Source organism: Leptonychotes weddellii, chromosome 11, assembly GCF_054177405.1.
Source record: "Leptonychotes weddellii isolate Sample4059 chromosome 11, ASM5417740v2, whole genome shotgun sequence".
Classification (NCBI taxonomy): domain Eukaryota; kingdom Metazoa; phylum Chordata; class Mammalia; order Carnivora; family Phocidae; genus Leptonychotes; species Leptonychotes weddellii.
Genome location: NC_138379.1, coordinates 42784758 through 42809848, shown reverse-complemented (window position 1 = coordinate 42809848; position 25091 = coordinate 42784758). Strand labels below are relative to the sequence as shown.

The window sequence follows — 25091 nt, the reverse complement described above, 5'->3', positions numbered from 1 at the left end:
GCACTGAGCATTCTTTCCATCACTGGGAACACTAAGACAGTCTGAACAGTTGGTTATTGAAGAGGCAAGCTGAACAAGAACAATGACAAGGTATCTTCTAAGACCAGTCATAATGGTTCAAGCCAGAAAACTTGATTTCAGGGGAGGTAAGTGACTCACACTGACACTAAACTCTCAATGAAGTCCTCAATTCCCTGCATGATGGTGTTTCGTTCCTGATTGGCCTATCTCAGCCCATCCCCCAGGAGAGAGAACTCTAGAAAATGAAGCCAAGGAACACGTAGGGCTCTGGGCCCAAACAACTGTACACTGTTTATTGAGAACACCCGTAGATGGTGGGAAGGAGGGATGCCCTGTACCGCATCGTGGCCACCACAGACTGGGAGCTGGGCCCAGAGAGCACTGGCACTGCCGGGGGTGGGGGGTGGGAGGTGGGCTTCCCGTGACTCACTGACCATCACAAAGGTGGGAGAAACAAGAGAAGGCCAGGCCCGAGAGCCTGGTACCACGCTGCAAATGGGGATTGATTGGCCTTTGCCTTTCAAAAACAGAGGGTTAGGGGAGGGGGACTACTAGAAAAAAATAGAAACTCTAAGATTAAAAAAAAAAAAACAAAAAAAAACAGCATCTGCTCTCCAGGGCCCAAGACTGGCAGCAGGGGCCTCAGGCAGGCAGGCCAGGAGCCTGCAGGGGAAGATCAGTGGTTCGGCTGAGACAGTCAGCTGCACATAATTGGCCAGTCGCCAGCACCCAGCCCCTTGGGAATATACAAATATTTACCAGATTCTCTTTGCTTGTTACAAAAAGAGATAAGAAAGCTTACAGCAGATTATTTACAAACAGTATCCTGGGATATCGTGAAGGCAGAGGTGGGCTGGCTTGGAGGGTGGGGTCTGTGGGGGGAGAGCAGCCACAGAAGCCCAGAGGGCCCCAAGCCGGCCCCCTCCCCAGGCTCCAGGCTCGGCAAGGCACTGGACTCCGTTACTGGAAAAGAGGCTTAATTCTTCTTGTGGAGGAACTTCATTTTGTTGCCTGTGGGTCAGAGAGGGCAAGAGTGAGAAGGTTTCAGTATCAACTCCTGTAACAGCCCTAACCCTCTCAGCGGCAGACAGGGCTATAAAGCCTGGATTTCAGCTGTGACGGGTCTGATCCAGGGCAGGGAAAATATGCTAGAGCTCTAATTAGGGCACTGGTATCAATCACTCTGGGGCTGTGGGCAAGCTATTTAACTTCTTTGGGCCCAATTTCCCTTTAAACAGAGACATGCTATGATTCCATGATTTAGCTGGCTGAGCTCTTTGAAGGGAGTAGAGGTTTTCAGAGAAGGGCACTCTGGGACCGAGACCTTTGTAGACCCCTTTATGACCTAGAGAAAAGCTCACTGCCCCTAGCACCCTCATATACACTCAAGAAAGAGCACATGGAAAAAGACCTGGTTTATGTAAGGATCTGTAGTTTCTCCTGGTTCTGCAATTTGGTAAATACTGTGCTAAATGCTCTTGGAGGACTGGGCTGGGAACCTCTTCACCAGGGGATCTCTTACAGTTCTGTCTACAGCCCCAATATAAATACCCACTGGCATTGGTTTAGAGTAGTTTGGGTACAGATCCCCCAGCCCCAGCTTCTTGCTGAACACCTATTTCATCAGTGACCATGCTACTTACCCAAACCTCGGAGAAACTTATTCATCCCACTCTGCTCAGTGTCTGGAAGTTCCTCTAAATACTGTTCCACTCGCTGCTCAAACAGGCCTGTGGAAGAGGAGGAACAGGGAACAGAACCGTTATTGCGGGAAGGGAAGGGGCGGCCTATTGGGCACAGAGAAACCAGGATCTGCAATTACAATTTATGGGAGCATCTTATTAGAATTCAGATTATCTCATCAGAACTATAATTAATAACATCTCACTGTGCTCACTGCTGAAGCAAGAGGCCCTCAGCACCTCCCGGTGCATGTGCCTGAGCTGCATTCCATAAGACAAAGATGCCACTCCTTGTTTCAGAGCTGGGCGCCTTCTCTAGGTCCTCTTAGATCACTCTACCATGTTGTTCCAAAAGGCTTGTTAGACTAAATGGACAGTATTAGTGGACAGAAGATGTAATAACCCTGAGGTTAGACAGAAAGATCTTGAGATGTAAAAAAAAAAAAAAAAAAAAGTCCTAGAGTGAGCTGAGCTGATGAAGTAACTAGAGACAAGGTGACCTTCTGTTCTGAATGGAGGCTGCCACCAACCTCAGAGAGCTAGCTCAATTTTCATCAAGGGCTTCTCCAACCTTTGGTTCTTAGAACCCCCTAAATTGCTCAGTCTGGTCTTTTTCTCTGAAGAAGAAGAGCATCTGAAGAGGGGATGGGCTACCAATGGCACGCTGCCTGGGGTGGAGAGGAGCCCTACCAGCCACAAGGCTCCAGCCTGTGCACAGCCTTGGGAAGGCATTTACTGTGACAGGAGGAGAAGAAAGCTCCCTTGGCAGTTTGTATCAGAAGAAAGGGATGCTAGGAGGCCTGGCTCTAGCTGATGGCTAAGAGCTTCTGTCACGGTGCCCAGTTATTCAGGCCTGCTGGTAGCAGAAGACGGCCCACAGCACCCAACCCCAAGCTCTTCTGGCCTTACCCTTTGCCCGACACTTTCTTAGCTCCCTGTCTTGGATGAAGCCTGCAAACATCTGAGACTCCATAAAAACCTCAAGGAAACGGCGGATGCTCTTGGAGGCCACAGACTTGCGGAAGGCCTCTCGCTGAAAGGCCCTCTCTCCCTTCTCGCTCTGAGTCAGGAAGAGGGAGTAGTGCCCAACAGTCTCCACAAAGAACCGGATAAACACCTCCGACACCAGCCCATTGAGGGTATTACATTCTGGAAGAGAAAAGACAAATCTTTGAGGTTCGGGTCAAGAAACGGTCATCTCCAACCTCCAACCCCAACCTCTAGCTGTTATTGTCTCCCTCTCCCCAAGAGAATTTCTAGCCAGAACCACTTAATCTGTTTTTGAAACTTTATCTCTTGTGCTCCTGGGCTTGTAACTAGCCCCTGTGCTGGAAGGTCAGAAACTGTGCTCTGCACATGGAAGTTGGCAAATATTCACTATGCGAATAAGAGTGGAAATCAGAGACCAGAGGATCACTTTCCCCATACCCGTCACCCTTGGTGGTATTCCTGGACTTCACAAGAAGAGGAAGTTCCCTCCATCTCCTGCAGGGACTCAAGGCAAGGCCCCTGAGGGAGGAATAACTAGCTTCCTATCAGCAAGAAGAGTCTAGGCGTTGCCATATATCTTTGGGTTTTCTTTCTCAAACCTTCTGAGGTAGAGAAGAATTAGAGGGAAGAGGGTAGCTTTCTAGCCTGGGCCACCCTACAAGTGCCCCCAATGTTGTTTATGTTTTTCAACTCCCTCTGACAAACTACCACAGTACTTCTCTCTCCTCAGGCCCATTACTCCCTGAGCCCACTGGTAGTGGGGCTAGAGAATTCTAGGCTAGCCTGAGACCAAGGTCCTATACCTGGAGCCTCATCAACCAGAAGGGTCTGGTGTACAGAAACAGGGTCCTGGTACCATGAGGCCTGGGGCCAGAGCAGAGGGAGTCCCGGGGCCAGAGTTGATTCTGCCTGGGGCAAGCCTCACTCACCATCATCGGAGTCGCTGTCAGAGTCCTGGGAGATCAGTTCGTTCTTCCTCTCTAGAGCCTGCTCCAGAGCCGCCTGTAGCTTCCTCGGTAACAGCGTGTCCTCATCATCCATCTACAGGGGAAGGAAAACACACAGTCATCATGATCACAGACACTGACTGAGCACTTACTATATGCCAGGCCATCCGAAGAGCTTAAATATATAATCTTACTCATTCCTCCCCCAAATCCTGATACAATTATCGACCTCATTTTACAATGAGAAGCTGAGCAGAGAGAGGTTAAGAAACTCATCCAAAGTCACACAGATAAAAAGTGGTGGAAGCCGTGGCATTCACTGCCCAGGACCAGCTTGGGGTTCCTCGCCCAGCACCCTGATGAAGCCTCCCTGGCTCCTCCATCTCCAGCTCCACGATGGGAAGCAGAGCTGGCTTGGGGCAGGGAAACGATGGCCCAGCCTGTGTCTCAGGTATGAGGTTAGGCTGTCGTTCCTGTCTCTGCATTCTGGTTCCGTGTCTGTACCTTGATCCCTTGTACCCAGGAGTGGCAGCTGTCAATGGTGTGTAACAGACTGTACCTTCCCAGAGGGTACACCAGTGGGTTGTGCTCCTTAGTGGAGAGCCGGGAGGATTTCCATGACTAACAAAGGCTTTCTGAAGTTACAATGATGATTGCAAACCTTGACATTCCATAGCATTCTGTGCATCATGTGTCATCCCCCAGCAACATTTCAAGGCAGGTGGTGTCACCATGCCTGCTTTAGAGATGAGAACTCTGGCTCAGAGAAGTTCAGAGGCCCGTCTGACATTGTGTGGCTCAAAGGTGGCAGAGCCAGACCTCAAGTGTTCAGACTTCCAGGCCATGCTCTTCACACTCCCACATTCCCATCACACTGGATGATCCCAACCAGAAAGGCAGATCCTGCTGGGGTCAAGACTTCCCAGATCAGTTTCTCCCTCCCCACCCTTGTCTAGTCTGTGAATATGGAGCCCAGAGAGCTCAACAAATAGGCTGTGAAGGTTGAACAACGTGTGTAACAGTGTTGGGTGCCTGGGGGCCTGCATCAAACAGGCACCTACCCTAGGGCAGGCCATATTCTCTGGTGTCCTGCTCTTTCTTACCTGTCGGATGAATCGGTCGGATCCCAGATTCACCATCAGTGCCTAAGAGAAAGAGTCATTAGTGACAGTGATGCAGGGAATGAGCCCCTGCAATGCCCTCTCTAGGCCTCCAGACCTCCTGGATTCCCAGAGTCAGACAACAGGAATAACTCCAACCAGGGATAGAGCGCCCAGGGAAAAGGGACAGGAGCTGGGTAGAGAGGCCCAGGGGCCACAAGTGAGAAGATCCCAGTGGTCTTGGTCCCTTCCTTTCCCCCTCTGCCCCTCCCTCCCTCCTGGGAGTTTCTGTTCCTTCGGTCCCTTCCTTCCTCCACCCCTCACCCAGCTGGTCCCCCAGACAATGGCCCACCTCCTCCACGGGCAGCTCCTTCAGTTTGGGGAGGGAGCTGGAGAGCAGGCCAACCAGGAAGGGTGTGGGACAGCAGACGATGTCAATCATGGAGGCCGGAAGGACAGGAATGAAGGTGTGCTGCCAGGAGAAGGGGTAGAGCAAGGCTACCACGGCATGGGAGCAGCTGGAGAGGGTACTGGTAGACAGACAGAGACAAGCATCTGAGCCCAGGCCCAGGACCTTTGGGGAAGGGGAGTTCGAGCATCCTTTCATAGGTTAAACCACCCAGTGCAACAAAAGTGCTGATGGAGTTCAGGTCAGGATCTGACCCTGCAGACTGGTGAAGCCCCCACATTCCCACCACTCAGAGCCTCAAGAACACTGGTACCGACCTTCTTTGGGACTCGACCTAGGAACAGCCATGAAGGTACATAGCAACACTTAAACTCACAAACGACTCACATACATACCGCCAAGGGCCACCCTAATCACAGACAGGCCTAACCTGGTGGGGAAGTATCAGCTCAAGCTAGGGAATATGAAGGCAAGGGGAGCAAGAGTCGATCACAGATTTGTAATGTGTAAGAGCTGGAAGACCCTCAGAGGTTGTCTTATCAATTCTACATGTTATAACTGCGGCCACAGCTACTAAGGGTCAGTTTCATAAGGGGCCAGCCTGGGACACAGTTGTCCTGTCTCCCAGCCCAGTGTCACTTGACTACTCTGCCGTCTATCCAACCCTTCCTCGCTGTAATCGCAAAGAGTAGTCTGAGGACCACTGACCGAGGTGAGGAGCCCGGCACCATTCCTACCAAGCTGAAAAAAGTGCCCACGCCCATGTTTCTTCTCAGGCTCCAAAAAAATAACCTAAGGTCTCAGTGGGGTCATCCCTCTCTTGGCCTAGATGGGGCTCCGGGCCTCTAGACCCAGCAGCACTCCAGGACCAGCCATCTGAGCAGAATGACCAATGCAAGAGGGGAGGAAGACCTCTAGGGTGCTAGCTAGAAGGAGCAGAAGTGAGTGTGCACTCCCCATGTGTGTTGAGGGCTGGTGTGGGGCATTGGTAAACACAGGAGACACACCTGGCTTGAACAACCCATCTGCTGGGAGGAGAATCAAAGGCCTTCCTCTGGGGACCATATTATAGATGAGGAGGCAGAGGCCCACAGTCAAGTTCAGTTTTAAGCTTGATTTTCCCACTCTGACCCTCTGCCTCTATTAGTCCCACCTATTAGCCACAATAGACTCTACTTGATCAGCTCCCGCAGGAATTCTCCCCCCTTTCCTGACTAATGCCCCACCAGTCGGAGAACATGGTTCCAATCCATGACAGAAACAAACCCCCTTTTCTAGAAGGACCCCTGGATGTTCACAAGTGTTTCATCAGCCAGTGCCTTGCTTGGCTGTCCTGCCACCCTACAGACACCTAATAGTGCCGGGCCTTGAGGCAGAGACACAGGTATCCTGGCTCTGACAGCCCCTCTCCTGGGGACAGCAGCTCCCCACACCTCGAGCGGAGCCATCTGCAGAAGATCTAGAAAAGGGCTGTCTCAGTGTTGAGGGACACACTGATCTCCACCTTCCCCTCCAATAGGCCTGGCTCTTTGGAGACAGGGGGTTTTGTAGAGCCCCGAGGGCTAATCACTGCAGAGCCTGTACACATACCAGCGCACCCCTTCCATATACTCAGACATCAAAACTGTTTAGACCTGGAGGGACAAAGGATTTGTGGACAACCTAGAATGTGAGCAACAGAACGTGAGCTGGCTGGACTCACTAAGCCCTGACCCAGTCCAGACCGGGTGCCATCACTGGGCTGCCCACCCTGCCCCTCTCCAGTCACAGGCAGACCCTGAGGAGAGTGGGTATCTCTTCTTAGACCCAAGAGTGGCAGAACTTGAATGCTGAGCCCGGCAAAGAACAGAGCCCTGGGGTACTTTCCTTCCAGAATGGTGCGGGAATGTGCTCAGAGCCCTACTGGAGCTGGGCTACGGGAGGGGGTGGCAAAGAGGAAGCCCTGAGTGAGGGAATGGAACCTTCAAGAAAAAGAAACCTCAGGGTCTAGGCTTCGGTAGGGACACCACAGTCTGGCCAGACTAGAGCCTCCCTTGTTGAGGGACAGTGAACATGGGTGGCAGGGAGGCGGCAGACAGGGGCTCCACCGGGCTGCTGTCCTGAGCCCCTTCCTGAGGGACAGCAAGACACACACAACTGTGGGATACAGAGACACTGAGGCTGGGGCGGGAAGTGAGGGGCCATTTTCATTTCTAAAGCGGGCCTTCTCTGGAAAAGTCAGCAGCCTGGCATTTCCTCCTCTTCCTTCTCCTGGGACAAGGGTGGCCTGGCATCCCGCCCAGTGCCCCGTGAGGGCATGCAGGAGTCCCTTTCTCCTGCTTCCCTCAGTAGCCCCTCACACAGACAGAAAGGAAGACCCCAGAGAGCCTGGGCCTACTGAGGACCGACCCGAAAGAGGACTGTCCTTTTCTGCCCCTCCTATCAGCACCTGGCATATGGTACGGCACAGAGCAGGTGGGTTAATAAATGTCCAAATGACACGAATTAATTCCACCATTCTAAAGAAACCACTTCTTCCCGTGATGGATCCTCTGACCAAAAAAATACGTAACATGTTGCCAAGATCTCATCCTCTACTTGCCTGTCCACTCCCCACATATACTCCATGCTATGGTTTAAGTATTTGTGCCCTCCAAAATTCCTATGTTGAAACCCTGAGCCCCAAATATGAGGTGGGGCCTTCGGAAGGTGCTTAGGTGATGAAGGTGGGGCCCTCATGAATGGGATACATGTGCTTATAAAACAGATCCACAGAGCTCCTTCGCCCCTTCTACCACAGTGAGAAGGCTCTGGCTGTGAACCAGGAAGCGGGCCCCCACCAGAACATATCCATGCTGGCACCCTGAGCTTGGATGCGCAGCCTTTGGAACTATGAGAAGTACATTTCTGTTGTTTACAGGCCACCTAGTCTGGTATTTTGCTATAGCAGCCTGAATAGACTGAGACACTTTCTTGTAAATCTTCACTGCCTAGGAGAGCTCAACTCCTTCCACAACACCCCATGTTCTGTGACCCTTCTACCACGCCTCCCATAGCCACAACCAGATCTTGGCATCTGGAACTCCTCTACCTCTAAAATCATAAATGCCAACATTTCGGACCAAGACCTATGATCCATCCGGCTCTTTTCTTATTCCTCCTAAACCAGCTCCCCTGCCTCACGGGCACCTCCTGTCCCTGGACATCTTTTCCCTCTCCTGGTTTGACTGGCCAACCTTCCTGCAACCACTCTGCTCCCCAGCACCCTCAATGCCTCACCTTGTCCTTCTCCACAAATCCCCAGGTGACCTCTCCAGGTCATGCCCTAACTGGCTCCTCCCTGGGGGGCTCAGTGCTCCTCCGACGCCTAGTCAGTGCTCTTGCCCCTTCCTCACGTGGCTCTGCCTAAGAGTTCATCACTCCCCTCAAACTCCGCATCCCACAAAGATGGCCCTGCCTCCCCTCCCAGAGGAAGTGCAGCCATCAGCCAGAAATCTCCTTATTCCACCTTTCTCCAAATCCACGTATTTGCATCTGCACACTCTTGGCTGGGGCAAAAGAAGAAATGCCCCACTTCCTCCCTCAGGCCAAGTCCTCCCTTGGGTTCTCAATCCTGCCACACCAATACCACAGTAGCCGGCACATAGTAGGGCTCATAAATACATGTCAGATTAACTAGTGGACATGCCTTCCCCCTCTTCTTCACCTGGCCCTGCTGGGCCTTACCTGAGCTTATCTGCCACAAAAATGACTCGGCGCTCCAGCAGCAGCGAGGCAAAGATTCGGATGAGCTGGCGCACGCTGAGGCAGGTGAAAAGGCACTCGAAGTCCACATGCTCCAGCCGGGAATCCATGGGCCGCCGCAGCTCTAACACCTGCAGGAAAGCGAGGGGGGAAGTGGGTCAAGGCAGGCGAGGTGACTGTCACTCCCGGGAATAGCCAGCCCTTCCCTTGTCCCTTTCTTGGGCCTGGCACAGAGATTAGACAGGCTGATAGAGATAGAGGCCAGAATGGTAGGACAAATATGACCTCTGGAAGGAAACTCGAGCAGGAAAGGGAGAGGACATGGCAACAAGGACACTAGCATTGCCTTCTGAGGGGTTTCCCTCCCCACCCTCCCTTTTCCAGCTTTCTAATCTACCCCACTATGCAATAAGACCCAGTCTCCCTCTCCCCTCAGACCACAGCTCTGTTCCCACAGTACTCAGACACCTAGCCTGTGAGCAAGAGGGCTAACTGGAATGTGGGGGAGGCTCCAGAGGGAAGCAGTTGATGAGCCATCCCTCAGGCTCACAGGAAAAGGAGGAGAGGTGAATACTCTTACAGATCAGGAGAATAAGGAGACCACACAGCTCCATCTGTGGGGTGCTCCCCGCCCCCTGGTCCATCTCCCCAAGCAGAGGTCTTGGCGCCCATGCTGACCGGATCCCACAACCAATCACGGCTCCCCAGGCCATAGGAAGAGCAGCATCTCCATATCCCTGGGCTGCCATCTCTCAGAAGGCAATGCTAATGTCCTTGTTGTCATGTCCTCTCCCTTCCTGCTAGACTTTCCTTCCAGAGGTCATGTTTGTCCTACCATTCTGGCCTCTATCTCTATCAGCCTGTCTAATCTCTGTGCCAGGCACAAGGAAGGCACAGGGAAGGACTGGCTATTCCACCACCATGCCAGGAAGCAGGACTTTATCAGGGCCAGACCTAGCTATCTTCCCTCCAGGGGGGTTGCAAGGCCACTCCCAAGGTCAGTGCTATGCCACAAAAAAGCCACTTCCTTGGGGGCAGCCCTGAGGGTGAAGGGTAGCAATTGACCCTAGCAGTGAGAGCAGGAGGAGCTGCTGACGCTCAGGCCAGGCCGAAGCAGCTACCACAGGGGACTGCCTAGTCTTCTCCTTGGTCTCTCAGCGCATGTGGGCAGCAAGGGTGTGCAGGCCTCCTGCTAAGTAGGGTGAAAACTGACGTCCCTTGCAGAGCCCGTGGTGTCAGAGCTCTTTTCCAGGGGCTTTTACCCCACATCATCTCATTTATTCCTCAGGGTCGAAGCAAGGGAAGTTTAAACTCCTAGCTCAATATTCATCCCTCCGGCTCCCAGAGAAGCAGCAAACGGGGCACAAGGTGCCCTAACGATCAGCAGACACTATCTTTCCCACCGATGGTGAACTCCTAGAAGGCCCAGGGATGAGCACAATGCCATGCCCACACAAAATGCTCAGGGAATGTGGCCTGAAGGAAACCCACACCACACGGACACCAGAGGCCTCTGTATGAGCCCCCCATCCTTGCCCCAGAAGTCACAGTGATGCTCCCCCACACCCCTCCACCCCCAAGAGCCTCACGCAGTCTGACAGGCTCAGCTCTGCAGCACAGCGCCATCCTCCTACGACCCCTGGGGTCCAGGCTCCCTGCAGCGTGTGAGAATTCACAGAAGCAGCTGGTGGGACCTGGGCCTCTTCTCATGCATCCCTGCCTTCAAGGATCGCAGTCCAGTGGGGCCGACTGAGTCAAAGTAACCCCAGCTGTGAGACTGGTGTCCGGACCGAGGAAGCCATGATTCACGTCTGCACAGTGGAGGGCAGAGGGGGGGCCCACGAGGGTGGAGAGGAAGGACAGCAGCCCCAGTGGAGGCAGGGAGTGGTCAGGGCAGTGGCTCAGAGCCCAAGATACTTCATTTGGGCTGTCCAAGGAGAGAAGGGAAGAGTCTTCAAGGCAAAAGGAAGCAGGGTTCAGCGACAGTAAGCAATTCAAGTCAGAGTGATGAGAAGTGAGGCTGGTGAGAGTGGGGCCGTCCCGAAGGGCTCCCAGGCATGCTGCTGGGCTCTCGGGGCAGGGCCAGCCATCCTGCGCCAGACCTCTCAAAAAGCCTAAAGTCCCTCCAGAGGAGGGTGGGGGAAAAGAGGCTGAGAGAGAGCCCTGAACTGGCATTTGCGCCACTCCCAGCACACCCTGTGTTTCTTTAGTCAGACCCTCTCCTGCTCTCTGTAACAACGAAGTCTTTTCTTCTTCCCTCTCCTAAAGCCTAGCACCCACCTCTCACAGAGGATGACCTTCTTTTCCATTTTGAGAAAACCGAAGCTATCAGATGAGAAGCCAGAATCCACAAGCCATGGCCCTTCCCTGCCATCACACAAGGAAGGGCCCATCTCTCCTAACCGAAACCAGTCCTTCCCTGGATCCCACAGCCCTGCTGCCTCCTCGGCCACAGTCTGACTGTCCCCTCCCTCTCCTGACTATCCGCTTTCACCTCTGCCTCCGCTGGGTCATTCCCACCAGCCTCCAGATGACCATCTTCCACAAACTCCCCCCTTTCAACCACTGCCCCCCCCCCTTCCCAAGTCCTCTTCACAACCAAGCCTCTCGAAGAGAAGTCTATGCAGGCTATTTCCACTTTCTCACCCCTCTTCACTTCTCAACTCACTCCACTCAGGTATCTAGGCCCCTCAGTTCCTGCTCCACTGAGATCCACTCTTGTCAAGGCAGCTGGCCATTCCTCATCCTGACCTCACCTGAGCACCCCTTCCTTCTTAAGATGCCCCCTTCCTTGGCTTCCAAGCCACGGCCTGCTATCCCTCCTGTCTTCTCACTCCTGGGGGTTGCTCCTCCTCTTTTGCAGGACCCCCAAACGTTGGAGTTCCCCAGGTCCAAGGAGGACCGAGTCTGGGCTCTCTTCTCTTCCCTATCTACACTTTCTGCTACGAAACATCTTCTCTTGGGTGCCAGCCAGGTATCTTAAACATAACACCTACAAAATCCACTTCCCTGCTTCCTCCTCGGAGCCCACTCCCTCCACAGGCAGTACGCCGGCAACTACCCTGAAGCTCGAGCCAAAAAGCTGGGAGTTAGCCTTAAAATCTCCCTAACACTGCATATAAAAGTACTTCTGATCCTAAGTCTAAAACGTATCTCAAATCCACCCACTTCTTACCTCTTCTACCACTCCTTAATCCAAGCTACTATCATATCATCTCCTGTCCTACTGTATAGGAGCCTAGCAGGTCTCCCTGCTTTCACTCCGATCCACGATCTCCACAGCAGCCAGAGTGAGCTTTTAAAATTGTCTCTCAGATCTTATAATCCTGCTTTAGATAAACTCCAAAATCCTTAACTTGGCCTAGCAGGCACACTGTGATGTGGCCCTCGCTGCCTCTCCTGCCCTGCTCACCACCCTTTCAACCATCTTGGCCTTTTTTCAGTTCCTTGTCACTTTGCCGACATGTGCCTTTGCAGGTGCTGTTCCCACTCTATCTGGAATAACCTTCTCCCATCCACACCCTTCTCTTTCAGTCTCCCTCCCCCACTTCATTTAGCTGACTCTACTCACCTAAGTCACCTTCTCAGAGAAAGCCTTCCCGGGCCCCCTAACCTAGAGCAGGTCCCCTGTCACACACTCTTACTCCCATGCTTGCACTTGGCACTTAAAATGTTCAGGAATTATCTACTTAAAAGCAGACATATGTATTTAATATTGGTCTCTCCCACTAGATTATGAACTCCACAGGGACAGAGCTGTGGCCTACTTCAACTTCATGGCTGCCCCAAGGTCTGGCGCCATCCCTGACTGTGAGAGAGCACTGTCGGTAAAGAGCTGATGAATGAATAAAAGGAGGGCAGGTGGAATGTAGTTGAGTCCAAGCAGGTCAGGGAAGGCCCCCTAGGAGCTGCAGGGAGTTGGGCCCCAGTGACAGTTCTGTCATTCACTTTTCCAGTCCTTACTGATTAGCTGTACACACACGGTGAGCAAGGAAGGGGCCGTGCTCTGCCCCTCCCAGGGACTGCAGCCTTAGCTAGCCCCCATCCATAGTCTGAGAGAAGAGGCAGCAGAAATCCCTACCTCATTGCCAGCACCTGGAAGAAATGTCTTCACTTTGATGGTCTTCCCTGGGGCAGGGAAGGGCGACTCCATGAGACTTCTCATGAAGGGATAGACCAAGGCGGCAGAGATCCCACGCCGGCGCTCCACCTCATCTAGGACCTGTGCCCAACCACCGGCAGCCCGAAGAGGAAGGGTGTCAGGACGCTGCCCTTCCCTACCTCCTGGGCAGAGAAGAGGGCAGCGTGGCATCTGACCAGCCGGGGCCAAAAGCTAGGGGACAGGAGGACTGTCTCGCCAGCAGCTTTACACTCTAGCCTTCCTGCTTCCCTTGGCACTCGATGACTGCTCTGCTCACTAACTCGTCCTTGCCTCACACCCAGGAGCTGGGCAAAGGAAACACCACTTGTAAGTCGGGTCCCTGGGCACTTGGCTTCCCCAGGTGGGCGGGGGGGTCTCTGTCCCCAAGGACTCCGGCTCTGCCCATGGCCCAGGGTGGACTGCGACATTGGCAGACCATGTTGGTGCAGGAGCTGGGGAGATGCCAGCTGGCCAGATGGGGAGCCAGGCTTGGGAACAGGAAAGAGTCCAAGAGCTCCCTGTACTTGCTCTTGCATTCTCTTGCTCATGCCCACTCGCTTGCTCGCTTATGCACACAGGTGGTTTTCTCATCTGAGCTGACTACAGATACTCCTGTGGGAGCTGTCAGCTGGGGAAAGGGGAGGGAAGTAAGCCAGAGCCCTCTTACCTTGGAAAACAAGCCGAAGCAGCCAAGGCGGCTGATGACACAGTATACCTCCGGCAACCGAGGCCCTTTCCCACTCGGCTGGGTCGGGATGAGGCGGAGGAGAGACAGACAGATACAGAGAAGGCACGATTACTACATCCGGCTCCTTTCCTGGGGAACTGAGGACTAAGGACTGATCTAGTGGACGACTGCAAACCTCTTCTAAACAGCTACTCAACCAGGCCCCCAGAGAAAAGGCTGACACTCTTCGGGGGCAGGCTTCAGCCTCCACTGGGTCTTCCAGCCCAAGGTGCCAGACTCCTGCCGAGTTCCTCCCAGGAGGCCGCTGGCGAAGGAGGAAGCAGCCTGGCAAAAGCTAGATGGTGATTCGTGGATTTACATGGCAAAAGCTGGGAATCCAGAGGACACAATGGTCATGAGAGGGACCTGTGTACATTCCTCGGAGTAAGCCATGGAGTCCCCTGCCCCTCACAGGGGACATTCCGTAAAACATCCCCATTCTAGGTCCCCCTTGCCTCCCTTCCTCGATCCACCCCACTCTAGTAAGACAAACTGAACAGAGATAAGGGCGGCAAACTACTATTTATTGAATGTTTACCATATCTGAGGCCTGGGCTTGGTACTTTACAAAAAGCCTGAGAGAGATAGTACACGGGCACTATCATCTGCATTCTATAGATGAGTAAACTGAGTTACAAAAAGAATAACTCATTGCCCAAGGACATGCATCTAAAAGTCATGGAGCCAGGAGTCTGTTTTGGCCTCTGAGTTGCTATCTCACCGCTAAAGCATGCTGCCTTCTGACAGGACAGAAGGGAAAGGGACGCAAAGACAGAGAATAGAAGTGTGCTAGAAGAGGAGAACAAAGGAAAAGGGGGATTGAAAAGGTGAGTGGCTGGAGGAGATGTGCCCTGAGAGCTCCCCAGGCCTGGAGCCCCCAAATGCAGGTTGGGGTGACGCCACCAGAGTCTACGTCTCCAGCAAGGGGCTGGCAGGGCTCTGTGGCTGCCTCTGGCTCAGAGGCCTGAGTGTCTGGCAAGGCCGAGTAGGGAGGGAGCACAGAGCAGGTGCTGGCCCCTCATGCAGGCTGCTAAGCAAATGCAGATGGGCCCATTTCAGTTTCCAAACCTGCTGGCCGAATGTCACAGATCTAAAGAGAAGGCAGAATCTGTTTTTGTCCATATTAGGCCTGAAACTCACTCCTCTCTCTTTCCCTCTCCCCCGCCTCCCCTAAAGCCCCAAGTGATTAAATCAAGTATGTGGGATTTGGGTTAGAATCATTGTGTCCAATCTGCAGGAATGCCGAGCTAGTGCCAGCCCCCTTGGCAGGGACCCAGCCCAGGCCCTCTCTGAGCACGCCAGGACAAACATGCTCTTCCCTGGGGGCAGCAGGCCCGCTGCAAAGGAGCAGCTCTGCTCCATCACCATTCCTGCAAAGGCAGCCTTCGGAATGCTCGTCTCCAGGCCCAGGTGAATCTGGGGCATGCTGGCCTCTGCTGGCTCCCCACCTGGCATCTGTACTGCTCCACATTCCCTTAGCCCTACTCACCGGGCATTCAATATCCAAATATCCCTTCTCCCCAGACTACCCTTTGGGGCGATCCAAGAGTATCAAAGAACTTAGAGTCAATCCTGGCTCTGTCTCTCACTGGCTGTGTGATCCTGGGCAAGTTATTCCCCCCGAGTCTTGATTTCTTAATCTATAGAAACTGACGGACATAGTACTACTTCATGAACTCTCCCCTAAGGATTAAAGAAGATGACATACTTAAAGCATCCAGCCTGGAACATAACAGGTCCTAAATAATAGTTTATTCCCTTTGTCTTCCCTTCTACATTCAAAGTCTGACCTCCTCTACTAGACTATCTAAAATTCCTTGAGGATTGGATGGGATTCATGTCTAACTCCTTTTTAGGTGCATTTAACGTGTTGCCTGACCCTCAACAGGAGTATGGTATGTGTTTCAGAATGAATGAATGAATGAATGGCCCAGAATCCTTCATCTGGGGTCCCTGCCTAGGATCCTTCTCATCTGTGCTTAGACTGGCATCTAGTGAGTCTTTGTCCCATTAAGGCATGAACCGTGAAACACTGCTGACACCCCAAACCAACAACATCCTAGTGAACTCCAGGGGAGAGTGCAACAGGACTCCCTCTTTACCTTACCTCCATCTGATTATTTCCCAGGACTAATGGGAAGGGAGACGGGGAAGGGTTTCTCTCTCTATAACATGGCTTATGTTTTCAAAACCCTCCCTTTCCCCTGTGTTCAAGGCATCTCTCCCAGAATCCCATAGAAGGTACTGCTCTGTCCCTCCTCGGCCTCCAACACTACCAGACCACGGACAGGATGCCTCCTCACATCAGCTGGCCAGGTATGGGCATGAGGAAGGTTGTCCTCCACCCCTGTCCGATACACACACATAGCTGGGGTGATATGATCCTGCACTCCAGCAACAGCACCAGAGCCCAGAGCCCGAGGGAAATGAAGGAGAAGAAAAAGTGTAGGAAAGTTAAAACCATAGGACAGTCCAGTAGGAGGTGATCCACTCTCTCCTCTCACCACAGTTTATCTTAGATCCTGGGGCCTGAGCAGAGGGGTCACTGTGAGTCCTGCCATCCTAGGAGTGCCTCATCTGGGTGCCTGCGTGCGTGCGTGTGCGCGTGTGCGTGCGTGCGTGCGCACGCGCGTGCATGTCTTGGGGGGTGGCCTCGAGGAGCACACAAGGAAGCAGAACGTAGAATCCCACACAAGCCAGAGTTGAGGAAGGTGCACACACACATACTGTGCAGCCCAGTCCCCCCAGGGCTGCACGGCTCTACTCACCAGTAAGCGCCTGCAGTAGCCGAAGCGCCTGCTGCCGTCTTCCCCAGTCAGCATGAAAGAGAAGGTCTCACTGGAACGGGGAGGGGCCTGGCGTCAGGGAAGGTCAGAGGACCCAGGAAATAGCACCCCAGAAGAGGGAATGCCCTCCCAGGGAGGAGGTGAAGGGCCAGCTGGCGGGAAGAGCAGAGGCCAGGACGCCGGCATGTCCTGTGCAGTTGCCCCTGCTGTGGGAGTCACGGAGCCGATGCCCCCTTCCTGCCTCGGCCAGACTGGGCCAGGCCTCACCTGCTGTACTCCGACACAGGGAGCCAGTCCTTGGCATCAGGGAAGCAAAACTGGGGGATGGCCTTGAGCCTCTCCTCTGCCTCCCGCATCTGCTTGGTGGGTCGGTCCAGCTGCAGGGAGAGGGATTTGGGGAGAGACAGATGAGAGAAGACATGGATCCTGGGATGGAGGGGGGTGGCTGAGAAGCATCTCCTCCCCTAAGAGCTTTAGATGGCATCCGGCCAACTGGCATGCTTCTCAGCAGTCCTGTCCCCATTCCCGATTCTTACAGAGAGGTCTGGGTGCGAGCCGAGACATCATTTATTCATTCAGTAGGTGCCAAATGAGTGCTTTCTATGTGGCACCTGGCACTGTGTCACGCGCTGGGGCTACTGATGGAAGACAAAGTGGGTAAGGTCCCTGTCCCTGCACATTCTGGTCAGGAGACTGAGACAATTGACAACGAAATCCCCAAGGGTGCCACAAAGGAAATAAAGAGGGCACTATGACAGAGAGAACTGGACATGGGGAGGGATACTTTAGGTATCTGGAAAGATCTCCTGGAAGAAGTACTATCTGGGCAGAGAATGAGGAATGAAAAAAAGCCAGCCACCATGTGTAGAGCTGAAGAAAGAACATTCCAGGCTGAGGCAGAGAGCAAGGAGGCTAGGTTGGCTGGCTGGTGATGGACAGGGAAGGTGTGGTAAGAGGGAAGGTAGGTGGGGGGATGGAGAGTGACAGCTAATGGGATACACAATTTCTTTTTGGGGTGATAAACATGTTCCAGGGACACCTCGGTGGCTCAGTTGGTTAAGCGCTCGATTCTTGGTTTCAGCTCAGGTCATGATCTCGTGGTCGTGGGACTGAGCCCTTTGTCAGGCTCCACGCTGGGCATGGAGTCTGCTTCATATTCTCTTCCCCTCTCCCTCTCCTTTCCCCTCTGCTCCCCCAACCCTGCTTGCTTGCACTCTCTCTCTCTCAAATAAATAAACTCTTTTTAAAAAAATGTCCTAATATTGATTGTACAACTCTGAATATACTAAAAGTCATTGAATTGTATACTTTACTTTTTTTAAATTTTTTTTTAATTTTATTTATTTATTTGTCAGAGAGAGAGAGCACAAGCAGGCAGAGGGAGAAGCAGACTCCCCACTGAGCAGGGAGCCCGATGTGGGGCTCGGTCAGGACCTGAGCTGAAGGCAGACGCTTAACCAACTGAGCCACCCAAGCATCCCAAATTATATACTTCAAATAGCTGAATTAAACAGTATGTGAATTAGGTCTCAATAGAGTGGTTAAAAAGAGAGAAATAAAGTATGAGAAGTACGTGGGGGCCCTTCCGCAGGCCCCTTGCCATCCTTATAAGCAATTTGGGTTTTATTCTAGGCATACTGGGAGGTGTTCTCTGCACCCTCATCCTCTGAACAAGCACTGGCCCAAACCCATGCCCCGGAAACCCTCTCTTCCCTGCTAGCTGGCAGGCACCATGCTCAGGGCTGTCGCAGCGAGGTGAGTGGCTATGGCAGGAACAGGATCTCTCTTGCCCCAGAGATGGGCCAGGCAGACAGAAGGTGCTAGAGGAGGGGTGGGATGGGGGAGAGATGGCCTCACCTTGGGAAACTGGTAGGAGACTTCAGGGAGGTAGGTGTTTCGAGATGGCTTCTTCTTGAGGGACACCACCACAAAGTACTCAAAAAGCTCCCGCTCCTGCCACTCGAGCAGTTCCAGCTCCAGAGTCCGATAGCTGGGTGCACGCTTCAGCATGGACTGGATGTGGACCAGGCGCTGCGTGTGGGCTGGGGGCAGGGTGTATGTCAGGGCTCAGGCAGGCTGGACCATCACAGACCCCACATCAGCCCCCTTCCACCCCAGTCTCAGGCTCTGCCTCTGTGGACCACCTCTAAGCGCAGAAGCCTGGCCTGACACCCTCTCACAGCTGGGTCTGGGGCTGAAGTGGCAAGAGCAAAGTGTCTACGCCTGTGCAAAGGCTCTGCCCTGCCACAGGGAGCTGCTGCGCTGGGCCTTCTGGAGCTTCTGGAGGCTGGGCGGGGACTGACAGGACTGCCTAAGCCAGGCAAAACCCAGGCACCCACCTACCCCTGCCTAGTACCAACACGAACCTCCAAGAAGGCTTTGTCCTGGGTCCCTCTCAGAGTCCTTGGACTTGGACCCTTTGTCCCTGTCCCCAGCCCAAAGTCCATTTGCCCACTTGCCTGGGGGACCAGTGGAGGACGGAAGGAGGGAGCTAGCTCTCACATACTTTAGCCATCCAGGAAAGTCTAGACAGGTTTCCCAGTAGAGAAAGAACAGAGATTTATCCAAGGCTGCTGGAACGGGAAGTTTCCAAAACCTTTTCAGGGAGGTGTCAGTCCTCCTCTCTATGGATATGGGGCGTAAGTGGTCTCAGGGCCTCCAGAGGACCAGTTTCCTCAGGCTGGCACAATTCTTACAGCCAGGAGAGGTACTTGTAATCTTCTAAACCCACCTCTGACCCTCCAGATTTGCAGCATTTACCAGGCAAATCTGGCACCCAGTTCTTGTGGACAAGACCGTGGGGAAGTCCAGGTGAAGGGGGACGTCTGAGTTCAACCCTCCCAGGGCTGCCTTGCACGCAGTAGGAGGGGACTCCCCTACAGCTCTTAGCTCTGTTGGCTGCTATCCTGCCTGCCTCTTGCCTCTCCAAAGCAGGCCACCTGGGGACGTCGGAACTATATGTGCAGAGGAAGGGGGGTGACTCTACAGCCAGGGCTGGGAAGGGATTCCGTGCTCTCGGGGAGCCACGCCTCACCTTTGAACCTGTCGTCAGAGTCGCTCTCGCTCTCACTATTCTCATCTGGAAAAGTAACAGTAGGAGTGCACGCTTGCTGAGCCGCTGCCCCACAGCCAACGTTTCCTGTGCCCCCCTCCCAGCTCTTCTCACGAGGGATGGATCATACCTCTTCTGGGCCCCCCTGGGCCCAGGGTCCCTCTGAGCTCAAACCACAGGTGCTAATCACTATACAAACCCCTCTCCATCCAGTCCTGCTCTGGGGGAAGCTGCTGAAGGCCTGAGCTGGAGGCCGAGCCAGCAGAGAGGCCTACAGGCCTGGATCACAGGGCCTGCCTCCAGGACGCCAAGATTTGAAATGGGAAACAGACCACAGTTCTCAGTAAGTCTGGCCTTTCCTTTTGCCAGAAGCAGATTCCCACACCCACCTCCCTCATCAGGGCCTCACAGCCCAAAGCCTGAACTAACCCATCCCATGGTTTCCTTCCCTCTTTGGCCCTCCCCTTCTATGGGCCACTTCTTGGTAGGACTCTACCCTCCTAGAAGGCAGGAGGATCCTGGGATTGGCCCACAGAAGGATAAACTAAAGCTAGATCATGCTTCTCCCTGTTCCTACTGCCCAAGGGCCCCAGACACCTGAAGCAGCTCAGACATCAAGGCCTACCTCTCAGTGATGCTGTCTCAATGCTGGACATTGACAGTTTTTTTAATCTCTTCTTTCCCCTCTTGGCATTATAGATGGAGTTAATTCTTTGGACAAGCTGGGTGAGAAAAGCAGGGAAGGTGAGATAACCTTAACATCAGCTGCCCCTATTTCCAAGAAGGCTGATTAGTAGCCCTTTCGTTCCCTCAAGGTGCAAGCTTTCTGCCCTCCCCATACTGGACCCAGTACTGGTCTCCCGGCTGCACTGACCCCAAGTGCAGACGGGCCGGTAGCTCTCCTCTCCCTCGTCCCCTCAGTGGTCTCCTGCCCCTACACAAGGATGTTAAACTTAGCTCCCCAGAGGAAGGAACTGTGATCAAACGACACAGGATGGGAGCTTCTGGGTCCCCAGAGTCAATGAACCAACGGAGACAAAGAGCTCCTCAGACGTAATAACAGGAACAAGGACTGGAGCCTTTCCCTCTAGGCTATAACCTGGGGCCACGACAGGAAGGAGCTAAATTCCCAATATACCCAAGCATTGTTTGCCGGCTAAAAATACCATTTGGCTAAATCCTGCCGCTTTGGCCTGGGGATTTGGGTCTGACTGCCTGTGCGTGCAAATCATTGCTGAAAACTCTCAATTCTGAGAGTCAGAGAAAGGAAGACTCAGGTTTGAGTCCTAGGTCCTTCAAAGCCTGGAAGTGTTTATGTGTGCACAGAGCTCTCCAAGTGCACACCTCACACTCACTAATGGGGAGTCTCCTAAAGGACTGGTTTCTGGTCACTCGAAGGCATGGAGTGCTCCTTGGAAGAGAGGCCTGCCTGTCCCTCCCCTAACGTCTGTGCACCCATGAATCACTTAATGCATCTTTGGTAATAAGACAGGGAATTAACCAGATGAAAAAGAAAGGCCAGTGCAAGGGCGCAGAATTTATTCAAGGAGAACTGAGGAAGCAGCCCCAGATTAGGGAAGGAGGGGAGGGAGAGAGCTGCCCACCTGCCCGCCCACCTGCCCAGCCAGCCCCAGGCGGCTCCCCTGGGGAGGCTACCTTAGGAATGCGGCGGGCCCTGCGGCTGGACAGCAGCTCGCTGGTGGTACTGAGGCTGTCCTCGTTGAGGCTGGAGGGTGAAGACGGCAGGCTCAGCTGAGCCAGCAGCAGCATGTCGTCATGGCTGTGCCTCTTGGGTAATCGCGGCAGCCGGTGGCTCTTCCTCTCTGACCAGTGCCCACTGCGCAGGGACTGGCTGCTGGGTTTCAAGGAGAGCTGGCATGGGAGAGAAGATGGGGGAGAGGGGTTCAGCACAGATGCCTTGGCTGGCATCCCTGGCTCCCCTGAATCCCACCCTGGAATTTCCCTCTGCCTGGGTTTCCTCTCGTAAGACCTCAGCTGCTAATCAGCAGGTCAGGGCTAGATGAGATATGGGCTTCCATAAAGGAAGCTGAACCACCTCTGCCAGAAAAAAAGAAAACAGAGGCTAAGAAAACTGGGCTCTCATCTGAGTGGAAAAGAGAAGGACAAGCGGGAATTCTGGGGGCTCCTCCTGAGCTGTGGGACAAGGCTTAGCCTTTACTCATTATTCAGCCTGGCTGATGGAGCTCATCTCCCTCCCACAGCCCCTGATCCAGTCCTAAAAAGCTTCCTTAGCAGGGGCCATAATCCACATGGCAGCCTGGCCCCGCTCACCTCTTCCAGGCAGTACATAAGGGCTCTGGGCCCTCACTCCCAAAGCCTGGCAAGGTGGGCCTCACAGGTGGCTCCTTCACTGCAGCTGCCCCTCCCCAGCCCTGATCTACTCCCTCCGTTGAAACCAGCACCCTTCTGCACAGGCACCTTACTCTCTGCAGATCCTGCTCCCTGCTAGAAAGGCAGCACCCCTGCCAACTCGGCCCACCTCCCACCCGCTGTCTGCATCTGGCATCGTCTCTCATCCCTCTTCAGCCAGTCCTCCTTCCTCCCGTCCCCCAGCATCCTCTTCCCACCCAATCCGGCTGGCCGCACAAATTCAGTGGAAGCCTGTTTGAATACAGCACATGAAAAAGGTGAATCTTTTATAAAAATGATTACATCATTCCAAAGCCAGAAGAAATCATTTCTATATTCTCCAGCCAATGTTATAAAACGTCTAGGTCCCTCCATTTGCAAACAGAATTAGAGTTGCCTGGGTAGGTCCGAGAAAGCGCCTCCCTTCTCTTGCCTCCTGTCCACCCTGGACAAGGCCAGAAGGAGCTCAAGTCTAACGGTCTCCTTTGACTCTCCATCTTTTTTCTCATTCTGCCTTCTATCAGTCCATTCCTTGAGTATTCAGTCTTTTATTCCCTCCAATACGAGTAGCTCCAGGTCTGGTAGACACCTGTCTAGCTCTCCAAATCTGGTTCTTGGGCCTATGCCTGGCCCCCAAATGCCAGTACTGAGATCGTTTCTGCCAGAGCTGCCAAATACCAAGACTCCAACCAGGGCCCCGTCTTCCTGCTACCCACAGAAGGGGAGCAGGAACAATGACAGGCCAGGAGGCAGCCGGGGCTCATGCCTCCGTGTTGTAGCACAGAGCTCGAGTAGTAAAGGGGAGAAAGGAGGGCAGGGTGCCCAGGGAGCACCTCTCGCTTGCCCACAAGGATTTCAACATGGCAGAAGTCCCTGCATGCAGAGCTCTTTCCTGAGGTCACCTCCTTTGCCAAGCACTAGTGAGGGAAAGAGTGTGAGTGGAAGCGGGCCCACATCCTGGTAGGACAGGCCTCCACTGTGGCCCTTGTGCTGGCCCAAGTCGGGGCTGCCATTACCTGAGTGGGTGGGTTGTTGTACTTCCTGTCCTGAGGACCCCACATCCTGTGCAAAGAGTCCAAGGAGTTTTCAGACAGTTGCTGGGATTTTCGTCCTGCTCTTCGGCTCTTTAAGTCCACATCCTCATAAGGATTCTCCTTGGGCAGATCTCCTGCAGAGGGGGAGAAGTCAGAGACTGGGAGAAGGGAAGGAGGAAACACACTCACAAATAAACAAGCAGAATTCCTGTGAACCAAAGAGAATGGCTTCTGCCTGGCCCTTCAGCCCATGAGTCATACAGCTGCCCGTCTGCAGCGGAGAGGCTACAAACAGATCCCGGCTCCAAGTCCAGAAGCAAACCACCCACCCCCAGTTCAGCTCAGCCTCATCTGGCCTCTGCTTTATAAATTCAGAGATTGCACAAGACTGGTTCAGCTACCCCTGCCCGTGCCCAGCCAGAGGACAAAGCCAATACCAGGCTTCATTCTTTGGCTCCAGTCCTCCCGCTGTGAAAGCCCCAGAGATGTACAGTTCAAGGTAGGAAAGGCTTTCAGAGGTCACACGGCTGTCCTGCTACCGATGCTCCCTGAGGACGCACTCTGGGGGCTGGGCACGGAGGAACACTACCGAACTATAAGGAGCAGGGGGCTGCCAGGCCTCCCTCTCACTTCCTATACTGTGCACCGACTCTCTCTGGGCAGCTCTGCCATTTGGTCCACAGGTAACCCCACACCAGAACAGGGCTGAGCCAAGTAGTGACAGCTCAGTCATTATCTGCTCCATGCACCGCTGTCACTACAGGGCCAGTCTGTTTCTTCCACCGCTGGCCTCGCAACGAGATGGTCTTCACTTCCCTTTTGGGACAAGCCCTCCTGCTGTGACACAGGGGAGGTGTGAAAGGCCTGATAGCCATCTGTGCCAAGGAGGTGAGAGTGGGCAGTTTGGGCTTCTCAGGACTAATGGCTAAGAGCCCTGGAAGCAGGCACCGTACGGGCACTACCAGCAAACCTCAGGGAGCAGAGAGCACAGTCCCTGACCATGAAAGCATCTCCTTCCCAGGGCCCTACCTGCCTGCCCCTTTCCCCACAACACAAACCTGGACTTCCCTACAGCCCAGAACATTGTGCACCGGGTCAGATCCGTGGGCACTGCGAGTGAGCGCGGCCGTCTGCCCCCCTTCCCCGGTCTTTCCATATCCTCCCTGCCACATGGACGCCCCTGTCTGGGGCTGGGGACCCGGCAACCGGTGACCAACATGTATATGCTACCCTCTACTAGGGGCGGCACACACGAAGAGAACAGGGCTCACTCCTCTTCTCTGTTCAGCAGCAGGATGGAGCCTGGTGACCGCTGAGCCCTGCAGATGCCCGGATGTGTCTCACGCCCCAGAGGAGTTCAGAAACTACTTCTCAGGGAGCAGGCAGAGGAAAGAGCTATAGGACTAGAAATAAGGCCACTGGGAGTGTAGGCTTTCCTAAGATGGGACACAGGAGAAAAACCAATCCTTAAATGCTTACAGAATTCTCGATTTCCAAAGTCAAGATTCCCCCCATACTGGGGGTATCTACTTATTACTACCATGGAAAACTACACTGAATTTAGGAAATGCCTTCACAGAGGTAGGGGGAGGGAGGAGGTGTGAAGGAAGGATTTCTGTCACAGCTAATCAAGCTGCCAGGGGAGCAACACAAATCCCTTGAAGGTCTAGGTCAAGAATGGGTCAAGATAGGATCTGGGACTGGATGAAGTGATTCCGAGCACCAAGCAGAGTCCAGGCCCCAGCAACTGAACAGACGTTTTCCTGTAACACAGCCATGCTATAAAGATGACTGGTCTCCATTCCAGAGTCCTGACTAAGCAGAGCCGGCCCAGCAACACTGCTCAAGAAGCCAAGCATCAAAACTGGCATCCAGCCTACCCCACTCTGGGCACTTAGAGAGGAGGCAGGAGAGACTCAGTACTTCCTGGTCCCTCTCCAATATATAACCTGTATTGATGACGTGGGGGGGAGGGGGGGAGGCTGGGTCACGGACTCAAGAATGCCAGGACACAATCTTCCTGACCCTTGGGAAACAGGACCAGAGCATCACTGTTCAGATGGGGGCAGGAAGAACATTTATTCCAAGCTCATCAAATCCAAACTTCCT

The 25091-nt window shown here is 53.6% G+C and overlaps 1 protein-coding gene across 12 annotated transcripts in view; it reads right to left on the bottom strand.

The window, feature by feature from the left end:
- Positions 1–287: 287 nt before the first annotated feature.
- Positions 288–25091, bottom strand: part of DENND2B (DENN domain containing 2B) — a 147333-nt gene continuing 122529 nt past the window's right edge. For 9 of the 12 annotated variants that reach the window (XM_031017224.2, XM_081798623.1, XM_081798621.1 and 6 more), the window contains 16 exons: positions 22965–23116; positions 21235–21450; positions 20204–20300; positions 19561–19605; positions 18384–18568; positions 16794–16903; positions 16509–16578; positions 13681–13758; positions 12954–13094; positions 8855–9003; positions 5093–5270; positions 4744–4785; positions 3623–3734; positions 2613–2852; positions 1665–1751; positions 288–1032 (listed from right to left, as the gene is read on the bottom strand). In XM_031017224.2, coding sequence (XP_030873084.1) covers positions 998–1032; positions 1665–1751; positions 2613–2852; positions 3623–3734; positions 4744–4785; positions 5093–5270; positions 8855–9003; positions 12954–13094; positions 13681–13758; positions 16509–16578; positions 16794–16903; positions 18384–18568; positions 19561–19605; positions 20204–20300; positions 21235–21450; positions 22965–23116 — 1937 coding nt within the window. In that variant the 3' untranslated portion in view covers positions 288–997. The remainder of the gene's footprint in view (positions 1033–1664; positions 1752–2612; positions 2853–3622; positions 3735–4743; positions 4786–5092; positions 5271–8854; positions 9004–12953; positions 13095–13680; positions 13759–16508; positions 16579–16793; positions 16904–18383; positions 18569–19560; positions 19606–20203; positions 20301–21234; positions 21451–22964; positions 23117–25091) is intronic. The other 3 variants (XM_031017245.2, XM_031017239.2, XM_031017249.2) reach the window with 3 other exon arrangements.